Source organism: Poecilia formosa, unplaced genomic scaffold (genome assembly GCF_000485575.1).
Source record: "Poecilia formosa unplaced genomic scaffold, Poecilia_formosa-5.1.2 Scaffold19, whole genome shotgun sequence".
In the NCBI taxonomy this organism is placed as follows: Eukaryota; Metazoa; Chordata; class Actinopteri; order Cyprinodontiformes; family Poeciliidae; genus Poecilia; species Poecilia formosa.
This window is the reverse complement of record NW_006799958.1, coordinates 2,963,158-2,983,292: the sequence shown is the minus strand read 5'-3', so window position 1 is coordinate 2,983,292 and position 20,135 is coordinate 2,963,158. Positions and strand designations below refer to the sequence as shown.

Below are 20,135 nucleotides of genomic sequence, written 5' to 3'. Positions count from 1 at the left end.
TAAAAAATACAACCAGCACTTAAAAAAAAAAAAAAGCAGCTTTAAAATGCTGTTCTACGAGGGAGGACACTCAGGGATGTGAGGAGAATCACAGAGGATGCTAAAAACAAAAACAGCCCTGCTGTATTTTATCCATCTTTTCTTACTTTGTTGAGCAGAGCCAGGTGGAAGCCCTGAAACTCTTTGGGGTTGAGCTCCAGAGTGGGAGCGGGAGCCTCTCCTGTGAGACTCTGCAGCTGCTGGATGAAGTCCCGTCTCTGCGCCAGCGAGATGCCGCCGCCCCGCCATCGCACCTTGATGCCAGGCTCCAGAGCGAGTTTCTTCCCGATCGAGGCGATCAGGCGGTCGTACTCGATTTTTGTCTGGCAACGTGACAAAAAAAAAAGAAGTTATTTTTAACAAAGTCATTGCAAAGGAGTAACAGACGAATGTAAAATTACTGAGTCGTCAAACCTGCTGACTGAGCTTCTTCAGGTAGGACACGACGCTGTAGCTCAGACCGTACTCCATGTTCTCGGCCAGGAGGTTCGGCGCGCCCATTATCCTCAGCGCCTTTCTGAGGGACTGAGCGACAAAAAAGAAAGAAAAGGGAACATTCTGTATTTCTTTTGTTTCAAAAAAATGAAGTAATAATTCAGTTTAGTCCGAATCGACTTACCCCGATATAATACGGAGGCATGGTCTTCAGGTAGTTCTCAAAGGACTGCCGCCATTTCAGAGTGGGCTTGAACTTGTGCACTTTAATCAAGTCGTCTGCCAGAGAAGCACAACATCGAAACAATGTTTCACACATAAAGTGCCACTGTTGTTGCTACTGCAGCGTTATTTCATAACCCCATAATAACTTGTTCAAAATGGATTAAATACATTTTCTAACTGGTATTTCTAAATAAAGCTGCCAAAGAGCTCAGACGTTTACATGAATTCGTCATGGGAACGACGAATTCGTCGTTCTTGTGCTTTTAATTACGCATTTAAAAAAAATACCATTTCCAACTAAAAACATATATATATATATATTTTTAGTTGGGAATAGCTGTATAAACAAAAAAAATATTTTTACAAATAAGAATTACATATTCAACTTTGACATTTTCTTCTAATCTTCGCAAACACTCAGTAATTATCCTGCTTTGTCTTCTCACAAACCAACATCGAAGTCATTAATCAATTAATTGAAGATTTATTTGCATCTTTTAAGGTACTTCTAATATTGTACAAAGACATGCTTAAGTTGTTGAATGAAAAATCTGATGAATGTGACCATTTCTTTAGTTTTGATATAAAGAAAAACATTAAAAAAAAAACAATTCAAATAGAGGATGGCTAAATTTTCTCATATGACATGTTGATATATCCATATAGTTTCCCAGCCCAACAATTTAGCAATAGCTAAACTCTGGATTTTTCTATTACATCTATTTTTAAAACTTTAGAAATCGTGCAACGCTCAGCCAGAGTTTCACTCTGGAAATTTCTTGAGGTAAAAATGAAAACGCGTGGAGCCGAGTCTTACCCAGAAGTGGCAGGAGGACGGGGTAGTTGTAGGGCATTACAAACAGGTTGACGCAGTTGAGAGCTGTGCTAGCCTTTAGGTAGCCAAAAGGTTGACCCAGGTCACTGTATTTGGCACTGTTACTTACAAACACCTGCAAAAAGCAAACAGAAACCGATCAGTAAATCAGCAGCGACATTTGAACTCGGATCGGCAAACAAAAGGCTGAAGTACAAAAGGATATTACGTTGGTAAATTGCTCCATTAAGTCTAAATATATAATAATTAAAACACATTAGGACGTCTGCAGGCTAGAAATAAATGTCTAAGAGTAACTTAAATGTATCAGGATTAAAAGAAAAGGCTGCTGTCTCTTTAAAAGAAGTCCTCCTTAAAAGTGTTTGTTTCAGAAAAATCCTGGAAGAAAGTCAATGTGGGTAAACAGGACTGGAGTCTGGAGATGGAACATCTGGCTCCAAACTATTCACGTCAGGAAACATTTTTAATAATCAGAAGATTTTCTTTTTTTTTAAATCCAATCCTCTGTCTGCTTAAGCTCATTTCCTCCCCGTGTTTATTGTTTGGTCCATTTAAATTCAGTCAACATCAGACCCAGTGAACGGCTTCTGTAAATAAATACGGTGGTTTAGCAAAACTCCTGAATATTTTCCAGTGCAATTTCTGGACAGGTGTGCTGACGGCAGGAAAAAAACAAAAAAACAAACAATCTGACTTTTCCCCGTGTGTGACAGTCCGGCTGCCGCTGTCAAACTTTGATCCATTTGGGAGCAACACACACACACACACACACACACACACACACACACACACACACACACACACACACACACACGGACGTGTGACAGCTCACAGTTTCTCATCTCTGCCTTCTGTTCTCAGCAGACTCATCCGTCAGTTTCTACGCCCTCTCGGCTTCACGTCGCACAGATCGTGACGCCGAGAGAGTAAATGATGCGACACACCGGTCATTTCCACATGAAAAGCTTTTCACTCTTGAAGTTGAAGCCACAACGTTCAGGGTAATCTGCTGAGATTTTATGTGACAGGTCATCACAAAGTAGAGCGTAATTTTTAAGACTAATAAATGCTGCCAAAATGTTTTACAACATGAGAAGTGTAAAAAAAAAAAACCTTTACAATCCAAAGAGGCATTTTTTTTTTTTGCCTTCAGTTTAGCTAAAACAGATTTGTTCTTTTTCCAGTTCAGAATGTAAAAAAATTTGTTTAAAATTTTAATAGAACATTTTTTTTGTTTGTTTTTTCTTCAATTGAACATTTAAAGTTAATGGAAAATTATATTGTAAAAATGCATGTTTTCTTAAAAACCTTTTTGGGAAAAGTATAGTTAATAAAAAATAAATAATGTATTATTACAGTATTAATGTATTTTCTTTTTGTGCAAATCTTATATAAATAAGATTAAATTATTAAAAATCCCATTTTAATAATTTAATTGTCATGTGAAGCACATTGAACTGCCTTGTTGAAATGTGTTACACAAATAAAACTGACTTTAACACGTTACTCAGTTTTTGTATTTATTGTGGAATAAACCTAAAACAAGTAGTAGTAGTAATAGTCTCCATCCATATGTATAGCTGTTTAATAAAAATGCACCAAACACTTTTCAGATTTTTTTTTCCGTGCTGAATTGTACGTTATTTTCGATCCACAATTATGCACATCTTTATGTTGGTCTATCCCGACATATCTACTGTTGCAAGACAATGCAACAAGTGAAACAATTAAATGGTGCAACAGGCCTGGTTTTACAATATTCAATAAAATATGCTAATCTTGCTTTAAGAGTTCATTGAAATGCATTTGTTAATACTGTTGCAAAAAAAAACAAGTTAAATTCAATCCAGTTGAAAAAATACGTAATTATTCCCAAAGGAAATTAAACCTTGTAAGTCGTCTTCAAAGAGTCATTGTGGTAGCAGTCCGTCTTGCAATGAATGTGAAAAGGCCTCTGACTGAAGACACTACGGCTGTGTGACGGAGAAATTTCTGGGCAGCAGAGACGATATTTCTCAGAAGCACGTAATCAGCTGCTAATCCACCACATCTGCTTTTTCTGCCCCTCTTTAAACATCATGACAAGCTACACTGATAATAAAAAACATGTTATAAGGATAACTAAAAGATAACACTCCATGTGTATTTGGAAGAAATGTTCTCATTTATGCGCAGAGCCGTGCTAAATGCACTGGTTGGCAAAAACTCTCTCGCAGTGATCGGAGTGAATTCCTCCCCGTCTCTTCCTCAGGGAACGTGTGTTTCTGCAGATAGCTTTACCCACACAATAACTCTTAAGAGGATGCTTCAGTTTCTTGGCCTGACAGGTGACAACAGCCGACAGCAAACTGAGCTCAAATTCTTTCACTTTCCCAGTGTCCAGTTGGACCAGTCGCAGCCTGCAATTATCCAGTGTTTTGGTATGAATTGTGGAAAAACAAACAGCAACAGCCAACCTTTAAGACGGCGCTCTCACACACGGTTTTTGTCACTGATCAGCTGAAATAAAGTCTGAAACTTCTCACAAAGAACAACAACCAAGCCATTCAGTTTGCACAATCAGAGCTAACTGGTATCTGGACTTAATTGAGATTTAAAACCTTAAAAGAAAGATTCCCAGCAGTCCAGCAGCGTTCTTAGGAATACAATTCTCTCCTCTCGGAGTGCAGCTTTCTGAGGCGTACCTGCCAGCAGGTGTGAGGGGATTTCCTCTCCAGAATGTACTGCGTGAGCGGCGAAGGCTCCAGCTCGTACTTGTCGAAGGGCACCTTGTCGATCACCATGGGCTCGGCGTCCGCACAGGAGAACCGGACCTGGGGGTGGGCCGAGCGGGGCGGCTGTGTCGGATTACAGATGACAGATTATTATTATTGCTATTTTTATGGATAAAAACAGCACACACTTTTACCTTTTTAAGGAATATTCAGTCTACTGCTTAAACTAGGATGTCAGCAACTATGGAGGAGGATTATACAGCTTTCCCCACCACTGATACACAAGTGACCATTTCTACTTACCATCTGGAAAAAAGTATCCACATTTTGTCACGATCACAAAATTCTGTGTATTTTTTTTAATCAAATTTTATGCAACAGATCAACACAAAATAGTAAGTGAAGTGGTAGTAGTAGTAGTAGTAAAATCTGAAAGACAGGAGCTAAAATCAAGGCTTGATTCAATTCAATGCTTTTAACTTCTATCTTTATTATTAAAGGTGCAAATGTTTTGGGGTTTGCTTCAATTAACTTTAGAGATCTAGAGATGGAAATCATTAACCGCACCTTTTAATTGTTTTATTTTTATTTTTTTTTAATTTAGTAAAGTAAAATAAAGGAAGCTGCATACAAATGACTCACACTTTTAGATTTGTATTAGAAAAGAGCCTAGAAAAACGCTCTTGCATCCTAATAATACACGACTTTTTGTTCCAATAAAATCCCAGGAAAAATCACTGGTGTTTTAACAGAGCATCACATTAAGCTTAAGAGGCATGGATACTTTATGCTGAAGAAGTATGCATAAATAAGTGAAAATCATGTTTTAGTGGAAAAAAATAATCTATATACTATGTTTGTGTTTCTCTTACTAGTGTCGGAGAGTTCTGGTCTGGCCAGAAGGCCTCAGGGATGGGCCAGTGACCGATGGGGACGCCGGTTTTAGGGTTGGGTCGTACGTAGATGAGCTTGTGACAGCAGTGCCAAGGCTGCAGGCCGGATTTCAGCGCCTCGGCTGGAGCGTCTGCTCAAAAACGGAGAGAGAAAGGTTCACCCGTCGGCGAACCCAGGCAGAAAGGTTTCTGGAGGAACAAGATGACTGAACAATTCTGATATGCGTGTTAACGGTTAACCATGAAGGTGGGAGGTTTGTCCTAATGAATTCAGCTCAGCGGATTAAAAAAGGTGAGTGGGAGAAGGCAAAAAAGCTTCTCGTTTTATCAAACAAACGCAGCACAGCAGATGTCAAGGAGGTTTCTTCTTCTTCTTCTTTCGTCGGAGACAGATTTCACAGAAACGTACCTTCTAGTGGAGGGGGGTCAGGTCCGGTCTTTTCGAAGTTTATCACCACGCCGCTTTGGATTTTCTGCACGAGAGACTCCAAACACTGATTCAACATGCGCTGGGAAAAAACACTGTAGGAACGGCCTGCAACACACAGAACACACAGGTTAGCGTCGACTTCAGGTCAGTGAAAAAGCTCAAAGTTAAACTATGAAGGCTCAAACAGGACATCTTGGCTAGCTTGATTAAAGCTAACGCAATATTTAGTCTCGTTTTAGTCATTCGTAGGTTTTTTTTCTGCTAAACATAGAATTACACAAGACACAACATCGATTACGAACCCATGAAAAGAATCAATGTGAAACACGATCAATCTGTTGCTAGGCAACAGATTGAATCCAGAGATAACCAAAGATCGTCGCTGGAAAGTTTCTTGAAGCTCTTAGTCGGATGGTTCTTGAACTTTTCCAGTACCGTCCCAGTAAATGTTTCTCCGACTACCAGTAAACCGACAAACAGAAATCAAACTTGTTCAAAGCCATCACACCTTGACAAATTCATACCAGCTCACACCTAATTACACAACATCAGCACTTGTTCCTGGTTCACCGCTTCATTAGACAAAACGGGCTCTTCAGATTTTCTCCACATCGTTTCTGTGTTTGATGCAAACAGCATCACGCCCATCTTTTAGCTATTTGCACTTATGTGTTAGCCCAGCAACATAAATGATGGACTGATATCGAACTAGGCAAACTCAACTGTTGCTGAACTGTGTGACGCTGCGAGACGTCCAAGAGGCCAGTGCGCGTTTCTATTTAAGTTTTGAGAAATACACAAACTTTGATGCGGCTAAAAAAATTTACGTCATCCTATCGCAAAAACTTTGATCTTTTTCTTTAAGGATCTTTAGGCTCAACCTTTGACAGCCACATTGTGGACAGAGGCCTCCATACACGGGGCAATCAAAAAACAAGTTTTCCCAGTTGGCACGTTTCTATTAAGCCAATTTCTTTTCATAATTCCAATTTGTGCAATTTTAAGGTGAATGGGAAAGCAGCTAGCAGCTGATGTTTAGACCAATGTTTAAGCATCGGCCGATTGCCGATTACCCAAAACTAAATAAATCGGGAACGATTCATCAATGCACCCCTAGAGCGTACGGATGAATTNAGTAAAGTGATCAATCAAAGTTGACCTTCTCATCAGTTACAGCCTCTCGCTTCACCTTTAGTGACCCTCCTGTGCACCCATTCACTTCCCTTTTCACTCGCCTGTGGCTTTGTGTCAGCTCTGCCATCAGCAGTAACGGGCAGGCGGCATGAGCGCCGCGCGCCATCACTGACAATGGAGCCGTGTCATGTTCTGGATTCAGAGCGCCGTGCGGTACCTCCCAGTTTTCCCCCTCTCTCTCTCTCTGACTGTGCTCATCTTAAAACTGCCGCTAGCATCGTTTCTGGTGTGTTCCTCCCGCCAGCTGGAGGAACAAGCCCGCCTCTATAAAGCGTGAATATATTCTTTACAGCAGCTGCCATGTGGGCAAAGCTGCAGCGGCGGCGGAGGAATCTTCCTCTCCTTAATCACCAGTTCAACAAAGCACTTTCTTACTGCTGTGCTACTGCCTCGCCGGTTTGAGCTGGAGGTACTGAAGACGTACAATGTTTGAGCAGAGTTTATATCCCCCCCCCCTCGGGCAAAGTTATAAACACAGCAGTTGCATGTTGAGAGGAAGCCCAGGGATCTCCCTAACTGGAGGAGAAAACAGCTGTCAAGACGAATCGTTTTCTCCAGCTTCAAAAAGGCCCAGAATATATTACCCTTTTCTCGTTTGGCACTGACAGATGATTCATCTGTTGTGCAGCAGGATGTGTTTAACAAACAGCTATTTTGATGTAGTGTTATAAATACTTGGAGCCTGTCCCGGCTTGTTCCACCGGTGCTCCGCTGTGCGGCCCGGGCTCACTTCTTCTCTTCACCGAATTATGACAAGCTGAGCGCCGCAACATGAAAGCCGCTCCGGCAACTCGGCAACCAAAACTACAAACGGTTTGGTTCGTGATTTAACGTTCTCTCTAGACGTCATTTGAAATCGGACCCGTCCCGGGAGAGCCAATTCCCGTAATCAAAGACAGCTTTCAGTTCAGAGAATGCCGGAGAAGAAACAAGAGCGCAATAAACTGGTATTAAAATTAATATTAAACAAAGATGAGCATAGACTGAATTTGTTCAGGGTTTCATACAGTTTCTATATAAAGATTCAATGTTTCTTCCCAGGAAATTTAGGTGTTTTAAAACCATTTTTAAAAAAGGTGTGAACTACAAATACTAAAAAAAAAAAAAAAAGACTATGAACTCATTTTTCTCACTTTCAACAAGGAGCCTACAAAAATATGAAACTGAAAGAACGGAGTTTCTGTAGGTTTCACTGACTCTGACTTAAAGCTTTTTCAGACCATTATGGATGAAATTTAAGGCCTGTATCACGACACGAATGTGAATATTTTCTTAAGTAGTGGTGGCAAGTTGTTTTACCTCATTACCAAAACAAACTTTAATGGATTTCTCTGCCATTTTGTGATGTACCAACACAAAATGGAAGAAAAATGGGTTTCATTTGTTGCGGTACGACAGACTGTTCACAAATTAAGTCACTTCTGAAGGCAACTAGCTATATGGATCTTTATTTAGGGTCATCAGAGTAAAGTGAGTTGGTTTGAAATAGTCCAAACTCTTTAGATTTAAACTGAACATATGAAAACTACACATAATTTCCAAATTGTTCCCAACCTCTGTGTTGATCCATCAAATCCTATTAAAACACGTTGAAGTTTGTGGGCTTAACATGACAGAATGGGGATAAGTTCAAGGTGAATCAACACTTTTGCAAGGCACTGTAAAGACGGATGAATGTTCAACAACGGGATCAGGAATAAAGTGAGGGTAGACAAATATTTCTACAAATAATTTACTTAAGTTCTATAGATTTCTTTACTCTTGCAGGCCGTGTAGAGATGCTAAAGCTGTGCAAACATACCACATGCTGTGTAACAATAAAAAATACAAAAGCAGATTTACATTTTAATGTATAAAATAAACAATAAAAGCCCATTTAATACTTTTTAAATGGTCTTTAAAAGGTTTTCTACACTTGATGAGCCTCATTAACATCCTGGCTGGTTATTTTCAGGGCCTTGGAGTGATTTATCGCTGCTATCATTGTGTCTGGAGGTGCGGAAGAGAAATGGCAAAGACAAACCGAGGTCATTTGTCAAAACACTCCCATGATGCACCTGAAACAGCAGCTTTCAGAAAACCTCACGCTCCTCTTGAGCACAACAATCGTCTCTCAGCCGCCACCTCAACGAAACTCGCCCAGCAAGCAAACTGGTTTTCATGAGCAAGCTTAGCGGACAGGTCCTTTAACCACCAGAGCAGACGCACGGCTCGCGAACGAGAACTTCACCAACCTCCAGTGACCTCACACATGGGTGTGATGGGAGAATCGTCGGGCGGGACACCGCCGAGCGGCTCTGGCTCCACCGAGGCGTTGCCGGGGATACGCAACACCAGGGCAAACAGTCGCTGGTCCCAGCGAAAAGGCTCCTTGGTCAGCTCGCTCCCTGGCAGAGGGGTGGTCAGAGGCAGATGGAGCTAGAGAGGGGAGGACATGACGACACGCTGAGATCTGAGAGATTCCACTACGTTTTTGTTTTTTTTATAATCAGGACAGATTTCTGCATCTCTACTTGCTGATGACTGTCAAGAGCAGCTTTGAAACTAAAAATGTTCTGGAAACGCTGAAGGCCACCTTGCTTATTCATGCAATTATCAAAACAAAGAGAAAATAAAATGAAGCACATTTCTCATTTCTTATCATATAAACAGAGGAGCTAACATCCAAACTACTACTATCAGGTGCAACTACGCTTCACCACACACAACTCTAAAATATACCAATTCTTACACTGGCTCCTTCAATTAGGTATTACTATTATATTACTGAAAGGCACAGGAATTACATTTAATTATATTTTCATATAAGTCTATATTTAGTTTTTTTCTTTTTAGTGGAAAAAAAATCAGCTATATTAACTTATTAATTCACGTTGTTGGTATTTCTCCTCATGATTAAAATGTTCCTCATAGAAATAACCAGTAATAATCATCCACCTCTATTTGCAAGTTCAATCATGTTGTTGCTTATGATCTCTGAACTGTTTTCATGTTTGCCACTTTTGAACACTAAAGGCAACAAAAACACGATCATCTACACATACATCTCTGTGACTATATTATTCAGAATTTGCAAGAGAGCTAAAGATTTAAAGGTACATTTTAAGATAGATTCATCACAGATTCATCTGTGCAAAATTATTTTGAAGATGCCTGATGAATAAATTTGTTTGAAAATGTATTAAGATGATAACGATGTGGAAAAATAACTACAGAGAAGTTCCACATAAAAAAAAAACATTTTGAGCACCTCCTTTTCCCCCCCTACATTTTAAAAATCAAAAAGTTGAATTATTTCCCATTCATTCTACAATTTTGTTAACTTTTAAATATAAAATTGATTCCGATGACCATAGAAACAACCCTGATCAAAGATGCTTTCCTGCAGGCCCCGCCCATCAGCAGAGACCGCATGCTAAATTCTCTCAGATGCTGATTAACGACGTCCGACTGACCTCGTCTTGCACGCCGCTGCCGCCGGTCAACTTGTTGCCATCGCTGATTGCAATTATGATGGCAGGTTCAAGGAAGAAAGGGTTCCTCCCCTGTAACGAGAAAAGAGGCAGGGAAATCCTTAAAAAGAGCGAGAAGAAAAGCACCAACAAGCAGCACGAAGCGACATGTAGAGCACCTCGCAAAGGTTTGTAACAATCACAGACCTCTATGAATTTTACTGCCACTTTGTGACACAAAGTAGAGCTCAGATATGAAGTGGGAAGGAAATGCTTGTTTTTTCACTTGTTACAGATGAAAATCCAAACGATTGTGGCAGGTGTTCGTATTCAGAGTAGCCACAAGTCACATAATTAGTAGTTCAGAGCTGATGAGAAGATGGATGGAGCTAAATACAGAGAGATCCTGGCACAAAAGCTGCTCTTTACTGTAAACCAAGGCGAACACACAACGAGAACAAGCGAGAAAACAACGAGAACTGCAATGGAATGGTTTACATCAAGGCATGTGTGTGTGAAGATGTCCTAGTCAAAGTCCAGACCCAAAGCCTATTGAGAATCTGTGATAAGACGTGAAAACTGATGGTGACAAATACTCACCAAATCATATGATCTTGCAAAAAAAGCTTGCAAAAAAAAACTAAACAAAAAAAAAAAACCTTTGATCTCTAGATTAAAAGTGCACCGATTGAAAAGCCTGATCAGCAGATTCCGGTCAAAGCCGATATTTTTGTCTGAAAAATATAGTGACCAAGCTGGCAACAGTGGGGTGACTATTGTTAACCATTGCCAGAATCACTTTCATTTCATGGCGTTAAGTTAACCTTTACTGAAGCTGATAAATGTACATCTGTAGTTTAATCCGAGTCTGAATTGCATTTATCTACGTCTACATTTCCTGTCCCCTCCTTCCTCCAAAACGAGGAGCTTTCAATACGACAGCGTATTGAAAGCTCTTTTCTGCCCGATCCTGGAATATTTCCTGACATCTGCACTCCACACAGAGCGTGAAACTGGAGCAGGACTGCATTTATCACAGCGCATCAGCCTTACGGGATCTCCGCCGGGGCCTCGGGATCATGAGTTAACGGCGTGAAGCCCTCAATGCAGCCTGACAGGTTCTGTCAGCAAACAGCAGCGAAGGCGGCTCGCTGCAGTCGCACGGACTTCACAAAGGCCGTCCTGTACCGGCGGCAGAGCGATTATTAATGGAAGAGGAACCGCTCAGTCTGGACTCTACCTGTGGGCCGCGTCCGCTGCTGAATGACGGATCTGTCCGTGTAACCCAAAGCAAACAGAGCACGAGACGACCGAAATCTGCTCTGCTGGAGGTATCCATGACAACCTAGTTATTTATCCAGTTCTGTCCCCCCCAAAATCCTTTCATAATGGGAACTTTCTTGGCATGCTAATGAGTCAGCAATGGGTCTAAATCGCCAAATGATTTTTGATTTCAATCGTGTCGCATCTGCTCCCTCGGCTTTAATAGCTGCTGGGCTGTTTTTCTGTTTAGATCATAATGGGCCTCAATAAACTCAGAACAGAACACGAGCTTGGGTTCCCCCTCCTCCCCCTCCTCCTGCTGCTGCTTCAATGTTTGCTTATGCAAAACATTTTCTCTTTTTTACATTTACTGGTATTTAACAACAGATTTAGCAGGTATAAATGAGTTCATACGGATAACAGATTTTCATTAGATACTGATTAAGAAAACAAACAAAAAAAAAGCATTGGCTTAATAATCAGGTAAGAACCAGACATCACTTTCACTGCGTCCTTGTCTTCTGCTCTCTGATTGGCCCCCATATGGAAACTGATCAGTGTCAGGATTACCCGCTTTGCCTCCTAAACCCCTCTTCTTCTTCTCCCAGGGGTAGAGTCATTGCAGATGCCTGGCAACCTGGAGGACTCTTTGTTACTGCAGACAGAGTCACTCCGGAGCAATATTAACTCCCCCAGCAGGCTCAGTCCCCTTTGTTAACGTGCTCTGGAGCTCTTTAAGGATCACTGAACGTCTTACAACTTCAGGCAGTTTATGAACGTTCAGATTAAACAAAAAAAAAAAGCACAAAAGAATGAGGTGGAGCGAAAACGCTTGAACCACAAAGCTGACACATCCATTTTGTTAGGCTTTGATTTAACGCTGCTGGGGGGAAATTGAGCTTGAAGAAGAACAGAAATGATTGGTGTCAGAGTGCTGATGCAACATGTCAGGTTTGACTGCTCAAAAAAAAAAAAAAAAAAGGAAAAGATTCCCCTGATTCAGTCTCTGCTTGTGAAAAAGACTCGTGTTCTACTCGCAGTGGCTTGCAGAAGGATTTATCCTCTTGAACGCTTTCCTGCGAACGTAACCCTCCTGTTATGTTCGCTTCTGAGGTACAGCAATAATGTTCCTGGGTCAATTTGACCCGGAGAGTGTTTAATCATGCAATGGTGTCAGAAACCAAAAAAATAATCCAAAACATTTTTGAATCTGGTTATTAACGCCAATACTAACAATTTCAATCAATATTTGTGCAATGATGTTTTTTTTATTTCTCACAAATAAAAGATCAATGACGACAATTTACTCATTTTTTTTATGTCCAACAATAAACCTACAGACAAAAAAAACAATAATTTCCTTGAAATTGATCTTTTGTAAAAATTTTATATTACATTTTGATTTTTTATTTTTTTTTCCTAGGGCTGATCTTTATAATTGAACTTGAGACGCATATATTGTTCAGGGTCAAATTGACCCGCCGATTAAAATCAAGAAAAATTAGCAATGCAGAGAGTATTTATATTTCCCCCACTTCTGCTGAGTGTCCACTCAGTGTGGGTGGAGTTTGCCCACGGGAACAGAAAAGGTTCCTGTCAAAAGTTGCACGAATACCTGATTTCTCGCAGTTTCCTAGTGAAGTAAAGAGAGAGTGCATGCACGTGATCATGTATGTGTGTGGTGTGGTGAATTATGCTTCTTATCTGCAAGGAAAAGTATAGAATTGGACATTTTTTTTAATCTTTTTTACCCTTCAACTTGACTGCTGGGTCAAATTGACCCAAACAGTATCCATGTGATATGTAGACGAAGTGGGGGGGGCAGAAAATGTGTAAAATTAATAAATTTTCAATTTATATCTAGAGTGCACCTATTAAGACAAATAGAAAAAGTACTTCCAACTATTAAAAAAAATTAAACTTTAAAACAGGTCAATTTGACTGTAACTTAACAGGAGGGTTAAATTAGGATTTTATTATTTTTTTATCACTTGATAAGGCAAAACAAAAGTAGTGCATAAGCCCCAAAAGGGGGAAAAAAAAGAGGATTCATGGCTTTCAAAATCTCAAACTGGCTTTTCTGGTAAATAGTTTGCATTTGTAAAGAGCTCCATCTAATCTTGATGACTCTACAGGACTTTACGCTGACGCTACAATCACCCGTTCACACGCCGGTGGTGGTCAGCTACATTGTAGCCAAGGGTGCACCGATTGCAGTTTTCTGGTCGATCGCCAATCTTTAAAAGCTTGACATGCTGATACATGTTTGTTTTTTTTTTCTTATAAACGGACAATGTCTGGCGTTAAAAGCTCACAATACGTATTTAACATTCCAATCTGAAAAACACTGAACAATACCTGTGAAACAAAGTTGACAGCCCTCTCTTACGGCTGAGCAAAAGGGGACAATGGCTGATTTTTAAGAGGTAGATAAGGTTGTCTTCACTTGTAAGTATCGGCCAATCGTTCAAAATTAAACAGGTAAGGCAGGGGGAGCGTTTTTCCCAAGGACACTTCACCGCCTCAGAGGTGTGTTAGAGATCAGAAGTCAGCAAACAGCATCATGAAAAGCAAGTTAACGCAGCAGAGGTCAAGGAGAAAACTGGACGACCTTTACCACATGGACAGAGCAAAGGGAATGACCTGACTGGACTGGGGATGGAGCGATGTGAAAATCTGGGCCGATATATCGATATTGCTTTTATGGCCGATGACCAATTATTACTGATTATTGTATATATTTTCCTAACCATTTTGACAACTTGGAAAAGACATAAAAATAGACACCACTGACTTCAACACTGCTTCAGTTAAACTACCCATAATCCTGTGTTGCTTCATCATCATATGTCGAAACAAATACCATATTGTCTGCACTATAGGGTGCACCGATAAAAAAAACCAGACTATAAGGCGCATTAACTCATTAACAAGACACTTAAAGCACAGTCGAAAAACGGTATGTTTTAACACACTAGAGGGGGCTGTTTTACTCTAGAACAATATATAAGGTGTTGTTTTTCTTTTTTTTTTTGATAAGTGCACCTTATAGTCTGGAAAATATGGCACCACATAACCAAGCTCCTCCACTTCCCTCTCCAGAACCAAAGGGCAAAAAATGGGAATAAATATCGGTTGTTGATATCGGCACCAGTTACAGATATGTTAAAAAAATGAACAATATCGATGCCGATGTTAGTGCTGCTACATCGTGCATCCCTGAACTGGACCCTTAGTGTTTCAGTCCAAATCCAGACTTTAATCCAACTGCAAAAAAATTATGTCTGACCAAAAAAGATCCAAGTAAATCAAATGTGAAAAAAAATATGAAAGCTCAAAAGCAATAGTCTGCATTTAAACAAGATTTAAGCAAGTTTTATATCTAAAACCTGCGTCTGTCTTGTTCTCATTTAATCTCACACTCTGCCCATTAGCAGCTTTGTTTTATGGAAAAAAATAAATAAAACACGCTTTCCTGGAGGAAACAAAAGTTAATGATTAAAGTAAAAAAAGCTGAAGATGTGAAATGCACTTCTACATATACTAAACCAAGCAGCAGCTATGCAGACCATAGAGGACAAACAGTGTATCTGTGTGTGTTGAACGGACAAAAACAAGTGAGGTGAAGCTTCCCCACTGCCTGGTTATAAAAAAGGAAATATTAGTGGATGATCTGCCTTTTTAAAAGCATGAAAAAAAGATCCCTCTTAGTACACACGAGTGTAATTACAGCCTCTTAATAAGCGACTTCTTTTCTAACAGACATAAAGTAATAGTGACTGCGGTGGCAGTGTGCCATCTGTTTAACAAATGACCTCCTTAAGTAGCAAAAAAGGCAGAGAAGAGGGAGGCGGTTATTAAATTATAATTACAGTCACACCAACCGGTCGTTAGAGGTCACCACAGACAGGTGCAGAACACACTAACCCTGACCTTGGTGTCTGCCGTTTGTGTTCGCCGGCGTGCGCGCCCGCAGCCCCGGCCAGCGCGATATTCAAACTCCCGCGGAGCGTCTAATGTGCGCCGTGCGTACGGACGCGTTACACCAAGTGGAAGGTTCCCTTCGGCTATAAACGCAGGAAATGTTTCAGATTCGTCCTCAGCACTTATCTCCATGAAGGAAAAACAGATATTAAAAAAAAAAAAAATACTCTACTGACGCCAAGAGTCCAAGTTTATGGGACTGGAACTGTACACGAAGCCGAGAATGACTCGAAAAGTGAAGTTCAAGTTTTAAAGCCGGCCGTTTGACTGTAGAAATATCACATGGTGAGGTGTTGCATATCCTGTGACCTGCTTTGCTGCTGTTCTCTCTAATGATGCCGTCAAAGTAGAGCCTCTCTGATCTCTATGAAGCGCCGCAAGGCAAGTGTTGCGATGAAAGAAGACTTGGAAGCGCGTTTAAGGCGATCTGACAGGAAGGCAGCGGGCTAAAGCTGAAACTGTAAAAACGCCTCGCTTTCCATTTTTGCCCCCTCTCTTCCCAGTGCTTTACTTTGAGGAACTGCAGCTCATCTTAGACGAGTGATGTCAGCTGGCACCACCGGTTGAAGCTGAATGACTTCCAGATTCTGTTGGCTTGATGAGGATTTGGGCTCGGAGCAGGGAGTCGAGTCCGCTCTTCTTAGAGACAACATCTGTCATTTCTACTAGCAAGCCCCGCTGTTATTACTGCTTGAATTGTGGAGCAAAGTATTCATCCTCCTTTGTGGATGAATACTTTGGGATTTGTTTTAAGACTATTTTATGGATTAATGTGAAAAGAAGAAAACACTTCAGACTAAATGTCTGGAGGCTTCTTCCTGTCTACAAATGAGTTGTTTCTTACTACTGTCACCACATGCTTGCTCGAAATGAGTAATCTTTTACGGATTAGCATCGTCCTAAATCTGACTTCATGACTGAATTATATGAGCATGAACTGCACTGATTTTAAGCTAATTGGGACGAATCAAAATATACATAAGTGAACAAGAATTTGGTGCTGTATACATAGCCTGAAAAATATACATTAAAGAAATTGAACGAATGTTTTTTTTTTTTACAAATAGATTAGAGCCTAAATCCTTAGAAAAAACTTGCTTAAAAATCTGGATAAGCAGCTTAGAAAGTTCATCGACTTGAAAGTCAAAAAAAAAAAAAAATCTAATTTATCAGCCAGAAAGGCAGCGTGTCTCTTTCCCATGCGAGGTTTAGAATCATACAAAAATATGAATATAGCTCAACTTATTTAGCTGCAAATATGTTGCCCATATTTTTTCCCTCACCCCACTGAGGACGGAGCCGCTGAGAGCAGAAAAGGCAGCCCATCGCCGCCACGCCTGAAAAGTGGCACTGCGTTCTCAAGTTTCAAAACATCACCTTGACTCCTTCAAACACACTTCCCATCACTGCGACCAAACAGCTTCACCTTATCCTCCTGCGAGCGTAATAAAGCGCGTTCCAGGAGACGTTCACGTGTGAAAATTTCAGCCAAACTTGAAAGCGTCGGTTCTGGAGTAAGCGCTTCCCTTCATGATCAGCGATGTGAAACGCATTTCACTGTGGACCGCGCCGCTGGTGTTTAAGCAGTTTCCAGTTTATGACGGAGTTGGTTATTTCTGGTTTGTTCTTGAACGTCTAAGTCGACTTTTTCAAGGTCAGACGGTTGAAACCTGAACTCAACTGTCTCTTCCAAAAGGACAAGATCTCAAAGTTATTTTTTATTTTTTAATCAAACACAAGTTCAAACTTGTGCTCTAATTCTTATTTTAAACTATTTGAAGATGCTTGTTGGGCCTCGCCAAAAAGAGTAACTCCAACAAGTGATTAGGGGGCTCCAAATGAAAATATAACACCTTATTAACGGTGAAAGAAACAGATGTCACTTCCCTTTCTCTGCAACTAAGCTGCTGTTGTGCTATTCGACTGTGAGTGTGGGCAGAAGGGTGTGCGTGTTGTTGATGCTTGCACTATTGGGGTGAGGCTGTGGACTGGAGGGAGGGGGATGAGCTGATGAGTGGGCTTTTTGCACATGAACTTTTGTTTCCTCTCTTCGTCTCCAGAGGCTACGTACCTGGCCATAGTTGTCTATCCCAGTGACTAATCTATTGAGATTTAGTAAATCAAAAGCTGTCCTCAAGGACTGGCCAAATGTTGTGAGTCCGGTTGCTTGGAGGTTCCTCAGCTCTGTCATGAAAGTGGCATGGCTCTCTTTCCATCCGGCCTTTGGAAATAAACAAACAAACAAACAAAAAGGTTGTTGTTAAACTTTCAGACGAAGCCATCCAAATTAAATTCTCTTTCAGGTTATAAATAGTGTGTTTAACTCGGCGGTCTTCACTCCTGTAACATGAATGTCACAAAAAGGCGTGCCCCAAAGCATTGTGTTAGGCCAGTTTTTTTTGTACTTCTGTAATTTCCAAAAAAGTTAATGATGCGTCTCTCCATCTCTATGCTGATGAAAAGAAATTGCGCAAACAGTTGCCCTAATGTTGGATTTAAGATTTACCGAGTCACATTTTCCATCTCAATTTAGTACTAATTGCAAAAAAGTAACTTGTTCACCCCTCTTAAAAATTAGATTTTTTTTTATAGAAACAATTTAAATTCAAGTTAAAAAAAAAAAACATTGCTGAAGCCACCCTCTTACTGACTATACTATTACTTTATAAATGCTGTTTGCATGTATTTATTATTATCAACTTCTTACTCACAGCTGAACTTTATACTCTCTAATTAAATGGGCTCCGATGTCCACACACACACACACGCACGCACGCACACTCACACAATTGCATTGGCATATTTTCATTTACAAATCAATAACTAGTTTTCTACCATTACATTTAGTGAGCAAGTAAGGCTTATGCTGACAGATTTATTCCATTTGGTGTTGGAATAAATATCACTTCCACTTAGAAGTGGAAGTGATATTCCACCTAAAGTTGCACAGTTTAACCCAGCTGCAGGAGTTTTTAGGCACTTCATATTTTATTGCTAATGTTTTCCCGCTTTTATTAGATAGTCTCACTTAATTCGTAAGATACATTGTATTTACTCATCATTTTAGAAACAGGCCCCTTGAATATAAAACAATGTTTTAGAGGTTAAACTGCATAAATAACTGTCTTAATGCTGTTTTTATCCTGTAAATATGTTTCGGTATTTTTTTCTTTCCCAGGCAGAACCACTAAAAGCCACTTCTGCTGTTAAACTGATGTACTTTTGCTTTTTTTCCTGTGGTTGCCTTCAGTCTTCTTGAGCCTTCCCATTGATCGCAGCAGATAGCGATTCACACCAAGTACAGAGGTTTTCCTTCTGGTTAAAAAAGAAGCTGTTCCATTCCACTGTCACCACATGCCTGCTCAGGAGGAGGGATTGCAGAAAAGTCAACTATCCACAGGGAAACGGGTGGTCTCTTTAGATGGGTTACAAATTGACATAAAATGAATCAGTCTAAAATGCATTATGTTCAAGATAAATTGTCATTAAACCTAATTGTCTTTTTTGACTGGACTGTATTGGAAATTCATTGTGCATTTCTGTGAAACTGTTCCAAAAACATTTATTAAAAAAAAAAAGAAAGAAAGAAAAAAATCTGTTAAGAAATGCATGCCAACAATACTTTGACAGCCCTACAGTTTGATCCATTTTTCCACAAGAGTTGTGCAACCGGCTTGGAATCAAATAAAGTCGCACAGTCTCCAGTGACAAAAAGTGGCAATTTTCTCTAAACAAGTAAAGTAGGCTACGAGTCTATCACTCCCTCCTCTTCCTCCTCACTCCCCCCTCAGATATTACCTCGCTGTATAAATAACACCCAGAGTTCCTTGCTGCTCACACTGAAACAAAATGTCGGCCATGTTTTAAAAGGGGTATGAAAGCTCCTCCTGAAGATTTTCTCTACACGACTGACACAGTGATCACAACGTGGTGAAGCGGTGGGGAGGACAGATGTAAAGCTGGACATGACCCGAAAGCAAATTTCTACCTTTATCCCGAACGGAGCGTCCTCAAAATTTACCAACATATACCGGTCCCCTCGGCTCGCCGGATCTCTCCCTCTGAGCTGTGGAAACAGTATAAGAATTATGTACGGTTAACGAGAGATCAGCTTTGACAGGCGAGCTTTGCAACAGTACAATGACGATCTGAACTGCGATTTCCCCCCTCGCTCGGGATCTCCCGATATATCAATGTGTCCCGTTGTTACAGTACCTTCATAAAAGTCTCAACAGCGCCTTTTGCTATGTCCAGATAGGTAGTGCCCAGATGGGTGCGCTGGTTCATTGAAGCGGACGTGTCTATCAGAAAAAGTAAAACGGGCATTGTGATGGTAATGACGCGTTCTGCATGGACTTGGTGTCAGTACAACCGGCCAAAACGCAAAAAAAATCTTTTGTTCTCCTGCCGCCTGTCTCACCTCTCAGCTAGCTAGCTAGCTAGCTGGCTGGCTAACTGTCTGTCTCACACATTCTTTCAAAAAAGTGTAAGAATAGTGAGTATAGAAGCCCATTCCGGGAAAACTAAGCCTAAAACCTGGCACCCTTGGGGCAAGTTATTGATGCACGAGGGATTTTGATAATTTTGTATATATTTTGTAAATATTCCTAAGTTTCATAGTAACAAACTTTCCCTCTGAGTGAGTCCCTGCTTCTCCCTACACTGAATGCG

The 20,135-nt window shown here is 40.5% G+C and overlaps 1 protein-coding gene across 1 annotated transcript in view; it reads right to left on the bottom strand.

Annotated features, from left to right (window-relative positions):
* Nucleotides 1-20,135, bottom strand: part of ints6 (integrator complex subunit 6) — a 25,732-nt gene extending 5,597 nt beyond the window's left edge. Inside the window, exons 1-12 of the mRNA XM_007547258.2 lie at nt 19,680-20,135; nt 19,453-19,530; nt 17,536-17,685; nt 10,221-10,310; nt 9,000-9,183; nt 5,551-5,676; nt 5,121-5,272; nt 4,219-4,371; nt 1,517-1,649; nt 659-753; nt 454-564; nt 147-362 (exon numbers count right to left, since the gene is read on the bottom strand). Of these exons, the coding sequence (XP_007547320.1) occupies nt 147-362; nt 454-564; nt 659-753; nt 1,517-1,649; nt 4,219-4,371; nt 5,121-5,272; nt 5,551-5,676; nt 9,000-9,183; nt 10,221-10,310; nt 17,536-17,685; nt 19,453-19,530; nt 19,680-19,790 (1,599 nt within the window). The 5' untranslated portion in view covers nt 19,791-20,135. The remainder of the gene's footprint in view (nt 1-146; nt 363-453; nt 565-658; nt 754-1,516; nt 1,650-4,218; nt 4,372-5,120; nt 5,273-5,550; nt 5,677-8,999; nt 9,184-10,220; nt 10,311-17,535; nt 17,686-19,452; nt 19,531-19,679) is intronic.